General features: G+C 37.1%; 1 protein-coding gene across 1 annotated transcript in view; it reads left to right on the top strand.

The window, feature by feature from the left end:
- LOC129217439 (uncharacterized) overlaps nt 1–16,737 on the top strand; it is a 93,080-nt gene extending 76,343 nt beyond the window's left edge. Inside the window, exons 13-19 of the mRNA XM_054851737.1 lie at nt 1,299–1,475; nt 2,409–2,474; nt 5,213–5,290; nt 5,478–5,570; nt 10,582–10,647; nt 14,949–15,071; nt 16,039–16,737. Coding sequence (XP_054707712.1) covers nt 1,299–1,475; nt 2,409–2,474; nt 5,213–5,290; nt 5,478–5,570; nt 10,582–10,647; nt 14,949–15,071; nt 16,039–16,368 — 933 coding nt within the window. The 3' untranslated portion in view covers nt 16,369–16,737. The remainder of the gene's footprint in view (nt 1–1,298; nt 1,476–2,408; nt 2,475–5,212; nt 5,291–5,477; nt 5,571–10,581; nt 10,648–14,948; nt 15,072–16,038) is intronic.
- Nucleotides 16,738–17,653: the final 916 nt, after the last annotated feature.

Below are 17,653 nucleotides of genomic sequence, written 5' to 3'. Positions count from 1 at the left end.
AATTACTATTAATGTTACAGTTATATGGCACCAAACTTTTATAACAATGAGATTCATATTGTCGCGTAGATGAAGATAGCGAAGACAATGTGAAAGCCAAATGAAGCGAATACTCTTTAGTTTCAACTCGAGATCTTTATTCAGAACCACGAATGAACGTTACATCTCCTTATATACAACTTGAAAAAGTGCTGGAACTTTCCAAACTTGAAAAGATACAGAAATTAATAGAACATTCGAGAAAATACGGGAAACAGTAGAAACGAAATTTTTGTAAAGATCAGTTTGTCCTAGTCGGGATTTGAACCCGGGTCGCTCGTGTGGGAGACGAGAATTCTACCACTGAGCCACCGTTATCTACGGATGAAGAGTGCGAACTTCGCTACAATATCATTTTAATCATTTAATAGGGAAATTTACTGTTTTTTTGCCCATAACTTTTTTTCTAAAGAACAAATATGGTCAAACGAAGTAATGGGACCTAAGTTGAGCCATTCTCTATCCATTAAAAAAAGAATCATCAAAATCGGTTCACTAGGTGGGACGCTATGAGTGGACAAACAAAAAAAAAAAAACATACATACGGTATGAACTGATAACCGCCTCCTTTTTGAAGTCGGTTAAAAAGTAGGGGAACCTCTCCTCTGTCTTTAGTACAAGAGATATTACTAGTAGCGCGCTTTGGTACTCGCTGACTCTGATACAGCATAGTTTAGGGAAAAAAAATCAATGAAAGCCTACCTAGGACGTTATCTTTAATCTTTAAACGCGTTTTACTCAAAACTTGAATGTGTCCACTTACATCCCTTTGCAGATCACTGCTTCATACGAAAAATTTAATTATGCGGTAAAGTTAAGTAAAACACGCGCGAAAATGCAATTTACATCAAAATTTAATATTTCCAAAAAGTAAGAAAACTGACCACTTCCGATGTTTCTAATTTCCCCCAGAAAACAACATTTATGGGGGTGAATGCAGGGGTGCCACCAAAGGGGAGGGGGTGAGTCATGGCGAGAGTGCGCCATTGATTGGATTTTTACGGGAGGAGTTGTTTTGAGGGGAATTGTTGCCTTTTTTGTGGGGGGGGGGCTTTGCGATTTTTGGGAGGGGGTGCGCCCTTGCTCTTAGGGGTGTGGGCACCCCTGGTGAATGGAAACACCTAAAGTGTGCATCAAAAATAGGAGTTAATCTCTTGCGATGGAATCTCCGTAAACTAAATCCTGATTATTCAATGCTATATAGTAGGGACATCGTTGTGCTAGTACAATCTGAAAAATGTTTCGTGTTGATTTTATAGGTTCGTGTCGAGGGCATCATGCGCCTGCTAAAACCTTCCCTGGTACCCCCCATAGATTATGAAGTTCATTATTTCCCGGAGATGGACCGGGAATGCGCAGTCCTAGGGCTGGTTTCTCTCGTACTGGCACTCATCAACATCATCTGCATATTTTTGGCTGCTTTGGTTGTATTGAAGGTAAGTTCGAATCTGAACTTGTGGACTTTCAGCATCATTTCAGCAAGAAGCAAAGCATTTTCATTTATGCAGAGACAATTTATTGAGCAAACCAACGTTACAATAGCTATACTGCAAAATAATATTGTATACACGTGTTTCTGGGTTACAATGAGCTCTTTTCCCAATGCATAAAAATTTAGTTTCAGACTTATCAGTTGGAGGCTTCACAAACTATTGTCCTAAATCACTCTGATTTTACCACTAACTATCATATCAGTGCGAAAACTCATAAGCCTGAACTCTATCGTGCAACTTATCACGTATAAGTCTGACGGTAGACTTTCTTCAGGAAATTACCTTAATTTCAAATCAAAGAGGAAATCCAATATTTAGTATTACCAGAAAGTCGCCCGTCAAGGTATGACGAGTGAAAATTACTTCTACTCTTCTACATTTGAACAAAGCCATTACTGTTTGGTGATATTTTGATAGTTGAAATTGTAACCCTAACTTCAGTGGATTAACCCTAAACTCCAGTAGATAGCGTTCATAGTTGACCGCTTTTTTCGTTTCTTCATTCCCCTGAAATGACACAGTCTTACCAGTAAAACTGTTAAGTTACCGGATCGAGTTTAGTCTTGTCACAATAAAGCCTTATTAAACATTACCAAAACATATTATCAATGATCATGCCTTGGCGCGAGTTTCATTGTTGAAACACGCGGGTTACTCGATCATTGGCTGTTATATATATATAAGGATTTCAAACAATCTCTCGTTATAGTTGTCTCCCCCCCCCCCGATTTTCATAAATCATATGTAGTTTATTTGGAGGTTTTCGCATTCCATGATCAAAATGAAGCAAAATTTTTAGGCTTGACACTTTTTATTTATAACAAGACCATGAACTACAACATTTAGAATTTTCAAACTTACAAATTTTATTTACAGATAAAAGAAGTGGCCCCAATAACAAACATGGCAAAAACTTCTAGGTTTTGGAAGGAAGACATCAAAGTAAGTATTAAGCAACAGTATAATTTGAATTTCATTTCATGCCTTCAAGTATCGATTAACATTTTTGAAGTTAGGTATTCGCATCTCAAGCTATATGTTTGAATAACAACTCAAACTTAGTAATTTGGAGAGTATTTTTGAATTTCGGTTAGATTTTTAACTGTCTGAAATATTTTAAAAACATGAGTAGCTAAACTCAATAATAATAATAACAACTTTCATAAATAAATAAGTAAATGAAGAAATTAACTAATAAAGAAAAAAATAGTACGAGGGTTGTTTTTTTATAAGTTCCGTTTATAAACGAGCTGATGTGTGCATCACATGACTTCCTTTTACTCCAATTTAATGTCATTTTCTCATTACTGGCAGTTTTAATATGATTCAATAGTTTACTCTCTAAATATCACCAACAGTGACCAAATTGAAACCAGATTTAAAAATAAAAAAAATTAAAAAAAGAAATGGCCAAATTTGTCGCCAAGTTGGCGACCAAACTTGGCTACCAAAAGACTGGCGATATATCGCCAAGTGTCCGCGAAATTATAACACAACTTGAGATTACATCGAAATTAACAATGATTTCACCTCAAAAAGGGGCAAAAGACCCCCTTTGGAGCATCCGAATGCAACCTAAAAAGAAAGGTGCACAACTAGAACCCATTAGGAGTCTACGTACCAAATTTCAACTTTCTAGGACATTCCGTTGTTGAGTTATGCGACATACACACATACGCACATACATACGTACATACAGACGTCACGATAAAACTCGTTGTAATTAACTCGGGGATCGACAAAATGGATATTTCGGGTGTCTGTACGTTTCTAGGCACATATCCACGTGTGGTCGGGTGGAAAAAAAACTCAACATTCATTTGGGGGTGAGCAAAATGGAAATTAAGGCCGATTTTTGGGTGAAAATTTTTTCGCGAATACAATACTAACTCGCGAATATAAGTAAAAAAGAACGGGTAAATGTACAAAAAAGATTTTACTATCGAAACTAAAGTACAATGCATATTATTTCTCCACATAATCACCTTGACGATTTGGGCATTTTGTCGTACCTGTGCACAAGCATTTTTATAGCCTCTTCATAGAACGTTGCCGCCAATGATTGCAAGTGATTTTTAACGGCGTCTTTGAGTTCTGCCCTCTTTAAATTTTCGGCACCACTTAAAAATAACACTAGCACTCATTAAGTTGTCTCCATGTATACGAATTATTCTTCGATGAATTTCCGCTGCCCTGTTTCCTTCTGCATGCAAGAAACAAATAGCACTTGTCAAATCACATTTGGGGGGAGACTCGATAGAGACATCCATGTTTTCGTGTCTGTAACTCAACAGGAAAGGGCAGATCAGACTCGACAGTAACTGAGTGTTTGGACAGGGGTATGTGCAGTATCCTAGTACGCCAACCAGCTACATGCTGCCAACCTGGCTTTACTTCTGTGAAAAAGGAGCTTGAAAAAAAAAAACAACCTACGTAGATAAAAAAAAATGAATAAGTGAGCACGAACTGTTTTTAAAAAGGCATTGGATTAAAAAGCAAGTAGCAAACTATTTAAGGCGTATGTGGTTAATTTAATAAAATGAAAATAGACCAATATCCCTAATATGAATGTTGTCCAATATGTCTCCCCCACTCTTTTTTTCAAAGGCGGCTCTAGCTCTGATGAGTTGTTCCCAAGAAGTTTTGTTTTCAACGTGATTGTTGATATTTGACGATATTCAGAAGTATTTATGTACTTTACTTAATGTATTAGATGCATTTAACGCGCATCTAGAAACATTACAAGATCGTTTCCTGAAACTTCCAAGTTTCGAAATCGAATTTAAAAAACATCACTGAATTGAACTTACATATAAGCTTTGAACTTTGTAAAAATTTCGAGATGGGCGTCAAATCAAGAGAAGTGGACGTATCGAAAGTCGATTGTATGTTTGCTACTTTGCTAATAAAATTTATGTTCTCCTGAACGTTTGGAAGCAATAACCCGTGACGCTTCATTTTGTCTAGTATTAAGTTTTCAAAATATGCGTGAATTTTTGCTTGTCTTAGGTATTTAATTTATCGATTCAAGTGCTGTACAAAAGGGGCCATTCATTAATTAAGTAAGGATGAGTTTGACAATTTTTGACACCCCACCTCCATGTAAGGGTACGTAAGACATTTCAAACCCCTCCCCCTATTCTTACGTAAGATTCCATTTCGTTTTTTCAAAATAAAAAAATAACGAATCTTTCATCACTGGAATTGTCATTAAATTAAAACCTTTTTGTGTAAAGAAATGTTTACTAAAAAGTTGGAATTTGGACTGAATGTTTTTTCGACGTATTTTTTTTGTATATGATACGATACTAGTTAAAAATAAAACATAATGCAACTATTTTATTATATTTTACACCAATCATTCCTTATAAAAGGAGTAAAAAACAGCTCATTCTTATACTTTTTTTTTTACCTTCCAGACGCAAATGAAATATAATCCCTGCCAAACCACTTGACCACGCGATTTCTAATATACAATGTCGACTTGAAAAATATTACGTAAGAATGGGTTTGACCCCCCCCCCCCCCCAAAAAAAATTAAGGATATGTAGAGATTTTTCCAACCTATCTTCCCTCGGGATCCTCACGTAATTAATGAATGCTTCCAAACAGTTTTTCCGAGAAAAAAAAACTTTATGTGGATCCATCATGCACTTAGTTTAAAATTTGTCTTGGTTCAGATTGCTCGAGATTATAACACATCCATGCCGGCAGCCGAAGCCGAAGAGCTTGGACAACAGTTTCTAGCAGAATGGGCGGTAAGTACTAAGATATTTTATAAATTGTTGTTTTCTTCAAATTAAAATACTAAAAAATAAAAAAAACTAGTTTTTTTCTTCTTAGTAGCATTGACTAACTAGGAATTTTTCAAAAATTAACAAATTTGATTTTTAATGGTTATGTAACGGTAATAATTTCAAAATAAAATATTTCTTTTTTATTCAGACTTTAAACGGCTTGGAACCAGATGCTTTATTAGGTGGCGATGATGCCGAAGCTGCGTTAACTCGTTTGGAAACTCTTAAAGATATCATGCAGGTATACTTTCTCTTAGTTATTTTTTGTTTTACGAACGAAGGAGCTGAAAAGCGAAACGAATTGTATCATTTCACATAAATACAACCATGTTATCGTAAGGGGAAAAAATCAGTACGGTCTCACTTATCCTATATAAACTCATGGAAAAAATGTTGAACGAGCTATAACGTCGGATAAAAAAATAATGCGGAACGAATCCAATAATTTTGTTTTAAGTTTTAAACCAAAAAAAAAAAAAAAAAAACTACGAAAAGAAAAGAAAAAAAAAAGAAAAAAAAGGGGGGAAAAGTATTTAGTCGACTCCCGATAAGAAGTCTTATAACTCGAATATTTCTTTACCTCGAAGTTTTCTTTTGGTTTCAAAATATTTTAGTGTTTTCAATACAAAGTTATCATAGTTGTTGTTCAATACCTAAGTTAGGGTACTGTTCCAAGCAGGGGCGGACTGGTTGACTTTGGCCCAGTCGGCAAAAGAGTATTTTGGCCCACCTCTGTAAATTAAAAAAGTTAAATACCGGATCTCGATTTATCCGGCTCAAGTAAAGACATTAAGCTGCCGCTAGTTCCTATTTTTCTTTAAGTTTCTAAATCAAGTTTTAAAGTTCTAAAAAAAGAAAATTGTGAAAAATAAAGCTAACACTGACACATTTTTTACGTGTCTTTAAAGAAGGATACTAATGTAAAGTCAGAGATACTAATGGTCTGGAATGGATACTAATGAATACTATAAGTGTGAAATCGCTCATCTTTAGGCTTCTATACTAACAACATAGAAAGGACACGAGGAAAGGGAGGAATCAGGTTAATTCCCTCAGAAATTTTTCGAAATTGGTTGATCTATGTAGGCATAAGAAGAAAAGAGTGGAAAGAAGGGGTTCTAATTCCCTTCCAAGGGATATTTTCAATTTGATGTCAAAACTGCAATTTTACAATTTTCGGTATCGTTAAGGAGAGGGGAAAAAAAGGGTTCCCCCGCAATTTTGTTTTTTTTAAACGGTTTTTTTCTCTTTTTTTCTTTTCTTCCAAATTGAAGTCATTTTTACTCTGTGCAAAAGAATGTCGAGGGCTCTTCCCGGAAATTTTCCGAAATGGGAAGGTTTAGAAATGCAATTTTAAGTTACCCTTGGTAAAATTAATGGAACAAGGAAGAATCAGGAGCTCTCCAAGAAAACATTTCGACTTTGAAATATTAAAAAACGCAAAACTAAATTGGTCACGTTTGAGAGAGGAGGAGGCTCAGTGATCTCTTTTGGAAGTATTTAAAAACTGAAATATACTCTACTCAATTTTAAACTACATTTACTTACTATAGGGCAAGAGTTCTCAAACTTTTAGGCATAGCAATCCCTTTTTTAGACTAACTATTTTGGCGACCCCCCCCCCCCCCCCAGTTTTTACTCTGTCTTCACCCTAAAAAAATAACAATAACTAAAAACCTACACTGTGTTTCGGCATCACAGAGAGCACCGAAACACGTGTCTACAGTTCGCTGCGGATTTGTGCTTTTCTGATGTTTTTTCTTACTTTATTGTTCAGCACAAAGGTGTTTATTTATCTGATCTATACTAATGTTAGGATGAAAAGCGGTCTGGGAGTTATTTCCCCGGCAATTTTTCTAGATTAAAACTTGAAAAACACAATTGTTATATTTTTCCTCTAATTACATAAAGGAGTATGGGTTTTGGAGGTTCTCTCATGAACATTTTTCAAAATTGTAGTGTAAAAACAGCTTTAGACGATCTTAAAAGATGTTTTGGGGAGAAAAGATCTGGGGGGGGGGGGGCACTTCCAGAAATTTTTCGAAAATAAACAATCTAAAATATGCAATTGTGGGCCATGTTTGATATCGTCATGAGGATCGACGATTTTATGAAATTGGAAATCCAGAAACAATTTTATTCGTCTTCCATTAATGCTAGAGGTAGTTTTCGGAAACTTTACCCTCGTAATTAATCGAAATTCAAGCCCTTAAACGAAATTTAAGGCTATTTTAAATTATGTTGGCGCTAGGGAGGAATGAGTGGACGTTCCCCCATAACATTTTCGAAGTTGGTCGATAAAACGCAGTTTTAGACCATCTTTGCTGATGTTATTGTGAGGAGAAGTTCGAGGCCTGTCTTCGATAATTTTCTGATATTGAAATTCCAGAAACGCAATTTTAGATGACTGACTGATCCACGTGAAGCATTTGCACTCAAAGGAAGAATTTTCTGATTTCATTGCTGCCACGATAGGCTATAGACTAAACCAATGCGTAGTAAAGCAGCAAAATAAATTGAAATTCACGATTCTACTTTGTTTTAACTACTAATGTCTTAAAAGTTAAACTGCGATTGACTGTTAAAATGAATATTTTGTTTCCTGATTTTAACAACAAGAAACATTAGAATTCTGCTATGAGTACAATTTTGCATATCAATGGAAACTTGGGCAAGGATTCTGCTGAAGAAAAAAAACCCATCAAAACGATATCGTTTGACCCAGATTTGAACCCAAATCCTTCTTCCTCTTATTAGTACGCTGCTTTATCGGATCGAGCCAATGTGTCTTTGCTCTCAGCTGTGCAGTAACGTGCAATAAAAATAGGAAAAAAGATTTTTTTTTCTTTTTTTTTGACAAAAGAAAAAAAAAGAAGGCAATATTTAGACCGTTGATTCATTTTTCGTCATTAGCAGACACAATAAGCTTTAAAATGAGGAGTAAATCATGGAATTCGATAAAGGAATAATTAGAATCACGTATAGCGACAGAAAAACAGGCTAGAGGATTCATGTATAAGAAGTTCAATGATATTACCAGGTTATATTCGGAGACCCTTCCCAGAAATATTATCAGAATCTAAGCCATAAACGCGAAATTTTAGACAGTCCTTGGTGACAATAGAAGTAGGAAAGGTTCGGGGACCTTTGAAATTTACCCAAAGTCCTAAAAATGGAATTTTAGACGATGTTTAAGGGGATGGGGCAGGGCTGTTTTTCGAGAGTTTGAATAGCGACACACTCCTAGATGCTTCTTGAAATCGAAGTCCTTATGCAATTCTAGACCATTTTTGATGGCGATAGGAGAAGAGAAGTGGGGTTCGAAGACTTTTTTTTAAAGCCAAATTTTCAAAAATACTCTTTTAGGCTAGGTTTGATAGCGTCAGTTGAAGGGGAAGCGTTCAGGAGCTTTCTCCCTCCTTTTTTTTTTTTTTGGCAATGTCTCTTTTTTATTTGATTCCTCTCCATCAGTTTTTCTTTTTCAAAATTATTTGACTGGTGTAATTTTTCCATAATGAAGGTTTCAATTTCCAGCTTTATATGTTTTTATTTGTTTGAAATACAAGCGTTTGCGGCCCGCGTCAAAAAAACTTTCAAGATTTAGAATTGATATGGTTCTTTTCAGAGATACCTTTTCACTTTCTTTTGTTTTAAATGTCATGCTTTTGAGTATTGATGTAAAATTCTTGTTTTTTTTTCTTTATCTTTTTATATTGAAATACTTAGAACTACTGGTGTGACTAGTCGTGACATTTTCTAAATCTCGCTTACTCTGTTAGAACTTTTTCTCTGTTTAAAACGTAATTTGGCAGCAAATATGTTTTTCTCCATTTAACTGCGATTTCCACAATATTTTTATTTAAAAAGAAAAAAAACCCAAAAGAAAAAAAAAAGATAGAAATGTAATTATGTCAGTGCCCCCTATGATGTTATGTTTACTCACCAATTCACTTTTTATTTGACTGAAGCTTGGTCTAAAAAAATGTTCGAAACATTCGTTTTAGTGACCCTCAGTTAGGTAAATCATAATGCAGAACCTAGTATATTCCTAAATGATATTCAAGGATTGCATTTGTTTTCAAAATTTAGCCGAAAACGAAACGCTCTTTGAAACCTAAATTCAATTTGTTCACTTATTATTTTTACTCCATTTTCTTAAGATCGCGAAAGTTTCCTTTCTGTTTTTTTTTTTTTTTTAATCACGAAATTGGTGATCCGATTTCTGAAAAACGGGGGGGGGGGGGGGCAACACCTTTCTTGACGAAAGCCCTGGTGCCCCCCCAAATGTTTGGTCATGCTACGCCTCTAAGTTAATCGCAGTTCAGGCTTGCTTATGCGATTCTGAGATGAAAATACTTGTATAGTGATAACTTACAACAGATCAGTGAAATATCTTGCCAACTGACATCATTTAGTTAAATCTGCCACAACTAGTGAATACCAGGGGAGTGCACAGAAATTTTGGGGCCTGTCCCAAATGATGTTTACGGGCGCCCCTCTATCTTGTTTACCCCTACGTCCCTACATGTATTTCATTCCCCATTTAAAAAATCTCGGACCTCCTTCAGACTCGAAACCAGGCCAACAGGTGTCCTTTCTCCCCCCCCCCCGTACATGCCCCTGCTCATGTATCAGTACCCCAAAGCATGGCCCACGCATTTATAGTAGAGCCGGGACCGCTTTGTCTAATGGTGCAGACCCCTTCAATTTTTGTTAATAGACGTACAAATATACAATTTTAAGCACTCTTTTTTCGTCCCGGGCCCTTTTTCAGGCCACTATGACCCCAATTTCTCTGGTCCCCTACCGTTTCCTCAATGTGGAAGCCATGGCCCCCAGAGCTCTAAACACTAGAGAGAAAGTTGATAAGAGAGGAAAGATTCCACGTGTGAACTTCGGCTATTTACTTTGGTCCATGCTCAGGATGGAAAAGAAAATAAACCTGTTTCCAAACACTTTTTCCATATAGAGGAAACGAATTACATGTTTTTTTTTTTTAATTCTTATTTTTTTCATTATGACACTTTAAAAAAAGTTAGGTGTGAATTTAAATGTATTAAGTTCAATAAAAAAAATTGCTTGAAGTGGCCCACCCGGCGGTTGGCCCAGTCGGGGATCCCCGACTAGCCGGCCTGGCCAGTCCGCCCCTGGTTCCAAGTATGGGCACTTGAATGTATCATCTTTGTAATAACAACTCTTTCCAGTTTATGCTGCATCTAATGCTTTAATACATTATATAATCTCTCTTTTAGGATGTAGAAAATGATCCAGTCTTTCAAACTGTTGCTAGGTCTGTAAGCTGCGTTGCTGATCCAAGAGTGAGTTATCTATTTCATATTCGTGCAAACATGTATTTATTTAAAATTCCATTCCTGTATGAAATAACGAGCTAATTGATCATAAACTACACTCCTGTTTGTGAAAATTGCAACACCATGAAGGAAGCATCATAGTTGAAAGAAATTTAATACACAGTTGAGTGGCAATGGTAGAAATAAATGATTACATATTCAAACCAAACAAACAATAAAAAGGGGCCGTGGTAGCCTGATCGGTAGGGCATTGGACTCGGGGCCGGAGGGGCTCGGGTTCGATCCCCGCTGGTCGAAGACCCACCGTCGTCATTAAAGGGGACTGGGCGACGTTAAATATGCTCGTGGTCTCAATGTCCTCCAAGTGAAACGATACCTCTGGGGGTGCTAGTACCAGGTAGCTATTAGCTCTTGGACTAGTTCTAAATTCTCATTAACTGTTCGATCCGGTGATGGTGCTGCCATCTATCGGTATATAAAATAATGGAGGCAAGGCACTAGTATGCAGACCTCGACATAAATACAGTTGTAGTCAGTTGTGACTCTTGAATAGAAATAGAAATAGAAACAATAAAAAGAGATAGAAATTAGTATTTTGTGTGGCCACCACGCGTCGCATATGAATTCGCCGCCGTAACGACTCGGCCTGGAGTGAAACAAAGTTCGAATATCTGCCTGCGGAAGAGTATTCCATATTGTTCGTATGCGCAACCAAAGTTCGTCTGTCGAAGCAACAGAAAAAGGATCACGAGCGAGATGCCGTCCAACGAAATCCCACACATGTTCAATCGGTGACATATCCGGGGAATATGCAGGCCAAGGAAGAAGCTGTACCTGCTGCGAATCAAGGTAGGATTTGACAGTTCTGGTGACATGTGAGCGGGCATTATCCTGCTGGAATACAGCCCCTGGCGTTCCTTGCTGGAAAGAAATAGCTTGAGGCTGTAAAACTACGTTTATGTATCGGGTACTGTATAAATTGTCCACAGTTCGTAGCAATTGTGATCGTCCATGATATGCTATGGTACCCCAGACCATAACTCCGGGTGTTCGTCCAGTGTGGCGTTCGATAATGCACTCCGAAACGTGCCGTTCACCGGCATAGCGCCTGACACGAATTTGGCCATCATGGTGTCACAAATTGAAGCGGGATTCGTCAGAAAGGACGACCTGCTGCCAATCAGCACGCCAGCTCCTATGCACATTGGCCCATTGTAGCCGCAGGCGGCGATGGTTTTGAGTGAGATGAATCCTGTATAAAGGAATCCTTGCGCGCAGTCCACGCTGCAGCAGACATCTCCGAATTGATGAAGCACACAATGAAACACCTGTAGCTGTTGACCACTGTGCTGCCAATTGTCTAGAAGAAGCTGTGCGGTCCCTCAGCGCCATACGCACCAGGTGTCTGTCATCGAGAGCTGACGTCACATTTCGGGGTCCACTCCCGGATTTCCGAGCTGTCCTACCGTAGTCCGTCCACTGCTTCCAAACACGCATGATTGTGCTGCTGTTACGCTGCACACGAGCGGCTATTGCACGATAAGACAATCCAGTTTCACGAAGGTCAACGATTCTGCCCCGTTCAAACTCCGAAATTTGCTCAAATTTCGCTTTCTTTCGTCGAAGAGGCATAGTAAAGACTCAGTTAACGTTTACTCTAGCATATAACCACCGATAATCATACACGCCTCGCTACAGCCGTCTATTTATATTCGATTCGATCCGCCGTTCAGAGGCGCTGCTCAGCATACGCTTGCGCTACCGGTCTGCAATTCTAATCATTTGCAAATCATGCCCTACTTTACATTTCCTGCAACTTTCAGCTCACTCGCATAAGTATTTCGTGGTATTGCAATTTTCACAAACAGGAGTGGATATTAATTGAAACAACATGCGCAGAAGAGTCAGATAGTTTCGCTTTTCCAATTACTGTACGCTCTTAATAATGAATAGCTGTTTTACAAAAAGCTTGTAAAACTCTTAATACGTAAGTGCCAATTGCTAAATAACTTTCTTTAATACTAAGGCTCAATTTACGTCTAGAATTTAAAAGTTTTATACAAACGAGTAATGCATTTGCAAATAACATACTTAAGGTGAGAATCAAGAACCATTTTTGGCACTCGTTGACTCATAAACCAAAAGTAAACCAAACAGCCTATCAAAAAGGCTATCATTCTCGTCATCTGCTTTGAATTCTTAAAAGAGTGAAGGTTTTTTTCAAAAATCTTTTACATACGATAAGATGTGTTGTTTTTACGTTATTTTTAAATTCAGCGAAATTCCACAAACTATCACACCATATTTACTGATGACACTTTTGGTACACTGTTAAAAATTCAGGAAGATTTTCAGTTAACTATAACGGTAAAACGGAGTGTTTGCAGTGCAGAAAATTTTAACCCTAAATTACGCTAAAAAGTAAGTGATTGCAGCACCAATTTGTGCACCACGTGAGTTATGGTGCGAGTCATATATTTCTCCATTCTCGTTCACTTTCCGTGCCCACATGGTATGGTGGATAACGAAGCGGTCTCGAATCTCGACGGCAGAGGTACAGACCCCACTGCGAGCAATTTGTGCTTTTTACTTAGTACAACTAGTCACAGCGTTTTCGTTTTTTCTACAGTAAAATTTTGCAGTATAGTAGGATTTTACAGTAAAATTTACTGGCAACATGGATGCCAGTAACTTTTACCGTAAAACTTCCGAAAAATTTGTAAGAGTGCTTTCCACGCATCGATGACACTTGTTAAGCGTCTTAGTAATTTACTTGTTAGTTTTTCAAGTTACATGTTCTATCCAACAGCAATGTATTTGATTATTTTCAATTCAAATTACAAGCATCCATGAATGAATTGAAGTTTTGGAATACTCAACAAGTAATAGTTCAAGATTTCGCTTCGCTTGCTATCGACTGGCAAGACCCCATTGTTTAAAAAAAATGTATTTCAAGCAAAATATCGTCTAGTTTCTCAGTATGGCACTCAATTTTGCTAAATGTTGTTCCACTTAACTACTAGATTTTATCCCTGTATTGATTTTTTGCATGACTTCGTTATTTATCTTACATTGTATCTTCGTGAATATTTTGTCAAACAATGGGAATTTTGAAATTTTGATAATTCTTTTTTCTTTTCTTGAAGAGAAAAATCATTTTGTACCATTCACTTATTTGTAGTGTTCGGTTCGGGATAGCGTTTCCAACCCCGCGCCAAAACCAATCCCGCGGGATTGACCTATTTTTTCGAAGAATTAAATTTTAATGTGAAAAAGCAAAAATTGTGCTTTTTAGAAAGGCCTACCTTTGTTACTTGAATTGGTAGTTTTGTCGAACTCCGTATGCAAATTGTACAGTACTGCAAAATCACATCCCAATTAGCAACCATCGTTTGGTCCTCAAAAGTGCGCCCTAAAAAAATTCAATGCGTCGTACCAAAGCATCGCTCGTATGGGATGGGAAAGAATTTTTGCGCAAAAAATAATGCACTTGATGAAACGCGTGCTGAGGCTCCATGCAGTTTGTTTTAATGAGATTAAATAATGGTGAGTAATAGTAAAAGATCTCCACAAACTTCATCACCTTCTAAAATAGAGTTTTCTTTTATTCCGGGGGTCATGGTTGGATTTTGCTCAAGAACTGCAAATTTCGGACAGAAACGATGTCCATTTGATTTGTGTATTGCTGTATCCAATTTGACCTGAGGAAGGTGATTCAAACTTCAGATTAAGTTTGTGAAAATACTGTTAAAGGATTGGAAAAGATAGGCAAAGTTTCTATGAAAAATATTTGCGGGATTGGAAATCTTGCGGGATTTTGCTCTCAATCCTGCGGGATTAATCCCGCTAAATATAGTGCGGGACACCGCGGGATTTGGGATCAAGAATTCGGTATTGGAAACCCAAGTTCCGGAAAGGAGTGCTTTAAGCTTGTGAGGATTCCTTCCGTCTTGAAGAGGCAGTGAGTGAGCAAGCGAAGTGTTGTGTGGAGTTGAGTTCTCACTGACAGATTTCGGAAGAAGTGAATTCTTTTATGGTCAAGGTTCTTTTTACCACATCCAAATAATGTGAGTTTCACTTTATCTTTCAAGTAGAATAAAGAATATCAATGTGAGAATGTCATCTATTTCTTTGAGTAGTTTAAAAAAAAGTAAGGAAAATGAAATTAATAGACGAATAAAGCTTATACGGAGGTAAATATCAATTAAAATTTTTGTAAGGTACTTTTGGACAGTAAGAATTTGATTATCACTAACACTGACTGCTGATAAGTTTGCAGAAAGTGATCGCTTTTACTTCCTTTTCAGCCCTTGAGTCAACGACTGAGCGTCATGACACTAACACCTTCCAGTTTAGCCACCTCATCTCCTGCAGTGCGTCGGAAGAGTGAAATCCGAAGTTGGTTGAGGTCTTCTTTGAGCCCTCACGAGGTATAAATCCCTAAGTGACTCGTTAGTAGTAAAAATAATAATCACAAAAATATTTGCAGCAGTTGCTTTGTTTGAAGGTTTTAATAGTCCTTTCGTATCCTTCAAGATCTTCGTGAATGCTCAAAACTCTTGTGATTTATCTTTAGTAACGAAAGGACGATATGAACTTGGTTTTTCTCGAAACAAAAATTAAACACGGTTTATATCGAGGGCGCTGAATAATGACGAGGGTCTAATTTTTTGCAACTTTCTCGTTCTCGACTATGCAATGCTTATGAGACTTTCCGGTAGTTTTAGACCAAAATTTAGACCAACCGATACTTAAGACCAAAAATGCTTCAAAAGTTGTATAATTCTTGAACATGTTTCAAAATTTTTTTAAATCAGATTTTTAAATTATTCAATAAACTCTCCAAACAAGCCCTAATCAAATAAGAGTAATGAAAATCCACTATTTTTTTCTGAATTAAATGTGTTATGACTGAAATATGAATCAAAAGAAGTTTCACTGATTCCCAAACAAAAGATTTTTATAAGAGTCGTTTATACTGATTCAAGACTCCAGAAGTCTTTTTTCTTCTTCAGCGCTTAAGCAAAAAATAGTTAAGAAGGTAAAACAACGGTTTTCCTCTATACTTAGGGAAAGTCTAACCTGGCAGTAACGCAATGCTGTAATAAGGATCAGCGTAGCTTACATAAAGCTACCAAGTTAGCTTTGTCCCAACTATACTTCACTTTCTAGTTATCTCAGTTTTTCCCTGAAAAGAGATACAAATCCTTGAAGGTCTTTGCATTTATGCAAAAGTTTTTCGTTTATGCGTTATTGACATTAATATTGATTTGTATTTTATTTTGAACGATGGTCCAATGCCTTTTTTATTTTAGAATATTTATTTTTTAAATGAAATTCTTAAAAACAGGTTATTTGATAATGATTCAATTTCTTTCTTTTTTTCCCGTGTATCAGAATGGTGCTCAAAACGTTCATCCAGATCCATCCTTTAAAGACGTAGAATTGCGTCGTCCATATACGCACAGTCTGTCCCCTAGTCTGCAGAGGGCTACATCCGGCATTCGAGGCAGCGTGGCAGTCCTCAGACAATCCCTGATGACATCCGACAACCCGTACACACTGTGGCCTTCCGCAAAACAAGAATCGGCCAACAAGGTTCGATTTCTGGTGACTCCAGTGGCCGAAGAAGCTCTCATGAGCGTGCCTACCTCTCCCATGCGGCATCGAAGAGTCAGTCGGTTCTTACAGGACCCATGCGTCATAGTGAAAGAAACCACTTGCTGACATTGCGAGTTCTTTTTTGTTTTCAACCAAAAAGTTAATTTATAGACAATGAAAGCACACTTGGAATTCTTCAAGAATGCTGGTCTTGTACATAGGAACCTCATTGTACAATTACTGTTCGAAATCGGAGCTTTTGCTAAAGAAAACTTAGCAGTTGGAGCCCCAGCTATTACGCTTTCAATTGGCAATGGGTACCAATAATCAAATTCTGCGAAGGAAATATACTTATGAATAAAAAGTGAGTGTTGTTGACAGCTGATTCGTCAAAGAAAATAATCAATAAACAAAGGACTCAGGATCATTTTAATTATATGTTGTAGACAATTGTTATGCTAATTAAATATAATAACAATCAATAAATCTTGTTAATTTGGCTCATCTGTATAAGTTGGCCGTTGTTGTTCTGTGTTGTTGATTGTAGTCTAACTAATGCAGCCAGAATCTTTGCCATAACAACGCTGTGCTTCTGTTGCTGTCGTTATAAAGAAACATTTTCTTTAGGTTTAAAGAGAGAATAAAGATGTTTACTTCCGAGCTTGGAACTCCTTGCTTGGTTTCGAATCTAATGAAGCGCCTACAGCGACCCCCTATCACTGGATAGGAGCCACAGCGACACTGTGTTGTCATGGCAACACCCCTTAATTCCTCCTTTTGCTTGGGTTTTTGTCGTAGTGTTATTTTCTCTTTTCTTTGCCTGAGAATACGTGTTCCAGGGATATCGCTGTTAGAGAGACTCATAAATGTTTTTTTTTTTTAATTCCAGTGAAGAAAAGACAAAAAATATCGTATGATTCATACTTCCTGTCTTTTATGAGCATAAAAATGCGAAATGAAAATTATTTCATTTTTGGAGTGCTCAAGCATTACTTGGTTTGTTTGGGCGGACCACACGTCGCTGTTCAATCGACACCCCAAACAGAACAGCATCAGTACTCAAGCTACCATGACCGACTAATAAATATTCAAAAATAAATAAATAAATAAATAAATAATCCAATTTTTCAGTCTACCCTTTTAAACACAACTTGGTTTTAGGATATGTTTATTTTTTCATTGAAGCATCAGAAGATGCACTTCTTTAATATTGAAACCATAAACAAATTACAATAGGATGTAAAAGAAACGAGCACTTGCCATTTAAGAGAAGTGTTTCAAGATACCTGAAAAATTAGTGAAATGTCAAACTAGAGGGACGAGCACACTAATAAAACGATTCATCACGGATGCAAGAAAAGTTGCATGTCATTGCTATTGGCTGATGATTGATCACAGGTAAGTGAACGTG

The sequence above is a fragment of the Uloborus diversus genome, chromosome 2 (assembly GCF_026930045.1).
Source record: "Uloborus diversus isolate 005 chromosome 2, Udiv.v.3.1, whole genome shotgun sequence".
In the NCBI taxonomy this organism is placed as follows: domain Eukaryota; kingdom Metazoa; phylum Arthropoda; class Arachnida; order Araneae; family Uloboridae; genus Uloborus; species Uloborus diversus.
Note: the sequence above shows the minus strand (reverse complement) of the source record. Positions and strands in the feature narration are given on the sequence as shown.